General features: G+C 45.6%; 2 protein-coding genes across 2 annotated transcripts; both read right to left on the bottom strand.

Annotated features, from left to right (window-relative positions):
• Positions 1-538: 538 nt before the first annotated feature.
• Positions 539-996, bottom strand: LOC140305123 (histone H2B 1/2-like). The gene has a single exon (XM_072383887.1). The coding sequence runs from the start codon at positions 994-996 to the stop codon at positions 616-618; it is 381 nt and encodes a 126-aa protein (XP_072239988.1). The 3' UTR covers positions 539-615.
• A 429-nt stretch (positions 997-1,425) lies between these two features.
• Positions 1,426-3,031, bottom strand: LOC140305121 (histone H4). The gene has a single exon (XM_072383886.1). The coding sequence runs from the start codon at positions 2,929-2,931 to the stop codon at positions 2,620-2,622; it is 312 nt and encodes a 103-aa protein (XP_072239987.1). The 5' UTR covers positions 2,932-3,031; the 3' UTR covers positions 1,426-2,619.
• Positions 3,032-3,233: the final 202 nt, after the last annotated feature.

Genomic DNA, 3,233 nt, shown 5'->3' with positions numbered 1-3,233 from the left:
AGATTTCTAAATAAACATGTACAAGCTCACAAGCTATCAAAATGTCAAATTCCAATCATGCCAGCTAAAGCAGCCCTGTACAATGGCTTATACTGTGTGTTCAACTGGATGCTCACCGCCTCTATCCCACCATACCATTACCAGAGCAGGGGGGCAAGAGAGTGGGTTAAATAAAATAAAGTTTTTATTAGGTTAGAGTTTTTAAGGTTTATGTCCTTTATGTTGGTTTTTTTTTTGCTTGGTTTTGAATCTTTGTGGTGCAGGATGACTCTGCAGGAGCACCTTCAAATTCTATTCTTCACAACTGGCATGAGTAGGAGGTACGTTGTGCTGCTCATTTGTGAACATGTTTGTAAGGGTGGTTGGGTATCGTGCCAGCTGTTCATCGACAGATGAAATTCTGAAAGCACCGAGTTGACTTTGTTTCTCTAAGTCAGAAGCGTTGCTTTTTAGTGAGTGACAGTTTGAATGTTTTTGTGAGTGCTTGTGATCAGCGCAGTCCAACAGGAAGAAGTTAATGGAATTAAATGACAATTAATTACAGACTTGCTCTTCAGATAAAGTGAGTGGCTCTAAAAAGAGCCGTTGGGGTTTCAGTGAGGTCCATAGGTGCGTCTACTTGGAGCTGGTGTACTTGGTGACGGCTTTTGTACCCTCGGACACGGCGTGCTTGGCCAGTTCTCCTGGCAGCAGGAGGCGAACGGCGGTCTGGATCTCCTTGGAAGTGATGGTGGAGCGCTTGTTGTAGTGAGCCAGACGAGACGCCTCGGCAGCGATGCGTTCGAAGATGTCCTTCACAAAGGAATTCATTATGCTCATGGCCTTGGAGGAAATACCAGTATCGGGGTGGACCTGCTTCAGTACCTTGTACACGTAGATGGCGTAGCTCTCCCTCCTGATCTTTCTCTTCTTCTTCTTCTTTCCTCCTTTACCGGCAGTCTTGGTTACTGCCTTCTTGGAGCCCTTCTTGGGCGCAGAATTTGCGGGTTCAGGCATGTTCAGTTTTACGGTAGCACGTCTTATTAAAGGCTGTAGGACCAACGTCACAGAGTCTGCTGTTATGCAGCCTTCATGCAAATTAGGTTGTGAGATCCCTCGGCTTAGATTGGTGCAGCTGCTCACATGAGTAAGGACTGAACATTATATTTCCGTGGAAACCTTTTCATTTATTTTATTTTTGTCTTTACAGCACAGGTGTAAAATAATAGAGCTCTTCCATCATCCTCTGCTGGTGGGTTTAAGGCTGTTTAGGGTTTATCTGAAGTGTGCAGGGAGGGTGATGTTGTGCAGAAAACACCAGAATAATTGGATTCACCTTGGCAGCCTCTCATGGGGAATTTATTAACAGCATAGAAATACATTACATGGCAGCATACACGGAATCAGATTGTGGTAATGTCTTATACTTTATAACATTCAGTGCGTACGTGGCCCAAACGCAATCTCTGAAGCCACAATCATCTTCTGTTGTTGACCTTACCAGAGAACACGCTGACCCTAAACTATATGTGGAGTAATAGATACAACTCTGGTATTATTTCAACAAGAGCATTCACTCTTTTGGGCTTAACACGTGACCTGCCGAGTTGAACCACAGCTGGGCGCGGGTCTGGGCGGCTGGGGCCTGGCGGGGTCGGTGGGCTGTTGCCCCTGGCTCCCGGAGGGCCTCTGCCCTATGCTTATGGGGGCTCTGTCCAGGGGCTTCCTCTGCAGTCTTCTGGGTGGATGCGTGGTTGCCCCTGCGGTGGGCTTCCTGGGTTTTGTGCTCTGTGGGGGCTGCTGGTGGCCTAGGTCTTGTGGCCCTCTCTGCCTGCTTCTGATTGCTTGGGGGGGCTGTGGATTGTGGCCCTGTACGCTTATACACTCATAACTAAGCACGGTTATCATGTAGGTCCTGTGCTATGGGTGTTGCATGTTCTCACACACACACACACATTCATTAGTCCAGTAGCATGGTCGCTAAGCAGTTGATGTATTATCATGTCGTCTCAGGTCATCTATATCCACAGCTGTTTTTGTTTGTTTGTGTGTTTGTTTTTTCTCTGCTTGTCTGCTTTCAGGTGCTCCTGGTGGCTCTAAGGCTGGATTCCCCTCAGAGGCCATGGATTGTTGTCTGTTTTGTTTTTTACAGGTGTAGCAGCTGGTTGTCTGGTTTTTGTTTCTATTTTTTTTCCGTTTCCTCTTCGTCTTTCCTTGCCCCCCTGTCCGGTTCAGTTCTATTACATGTCATATATTGTAAACAGAAATAAATAAATGGGCATCAAGGGGAGCTTTACATTTATAAAACTTCCCTTGGCAAAGCAAATCTGTTTGGCATCAAAGGTATTCAGACTACAATTCTGCTGCCATAATTCTGAACAGGACAAGGGAAAAAAAATGGTGGATTAACACTGCCAACCTTGTACTCTATAAACATTCAGTATATTAGACCTTGAACATTAGTGAATGGTAGGAGGATAAGAGGAGCAGTTGTTGCTTGGTTAGAGTAGTTTTATTTGAGGACACAAATTAGAGACATCTTACTTGTAAACAGTAAGAGATGAAAGGAACGCTTGCAATTAAAGGTCAAGTGGTGGCCCTTAAAAGGGCCGTTGGCTTGTTGTAGAAAGTGGAATGAGTTTAACCACCGAAACCGTATAGAGTGCGACCCTGCCTCTTCAGAGCATATACTACGTCCATGGCAGTCACGGTTTTTCTCTTGGCGTGCTCAGTGTAGGTGACTGCATCACGGATCACGTTCTCCAAAAATACTTTCAACACACCGCGAGTCTCCTCATAGATCAAACCAGAAATACGCTTCACTCCACCGCGGCGAGCCAGACGACGGATCGCGGGCTTAGTGATGCCCTGGATATTATCACGGAGAACTTTACGGTGACGCTTTGCACCCCCTTTACCGAGTCCCTTTCCTCCTTTGCCTCTTCCACTCATGATTGCTGTTCTACGACGTTCAATCGAGTATACTAGTATTGCGATAACAGCTCTTTTTAAATCTACCCCAACGACGTGAAAGAAGACAGAGGTGGGTATGTTATTCTTCTTTGTCTTATTGTTCTTTTGCGTTTGTCTTTCAACATTGCCCTCTTCAGCTCTGGAGCGGGATCAGATTCGCGTTCCAACGACTCAATGCATGTGATAATGATGATGAATATCCTTTTGTAACCGCTATGTTCCAGATATTAAGTCTGTGATCCCCCACAAATATTTAATTGTAAAGAAGGTGAAGGAAGCGT

The sequence above is a fragment of the Leuresthes tenuis genome, unplaced genomic scaffold (genome assembly GCF_036924035.1).
Source record: "Leuresthes tenuis unplaced genomic scaffold, fLeuTen1.0.hap1 SCAF_4, whole genome shotgun sequence".
Lineage (NCBI taxonomy): Eukaryota > Metazoa > Chordata > Actinopteri > Atheriniformes > Atherinopsidae > Leuresthes > Leuresthes tenuis.
Note: the sequence above shows the minus strand (reverse complement) of the source record. Positions and strands in the feature narration are given on the sequence as shown.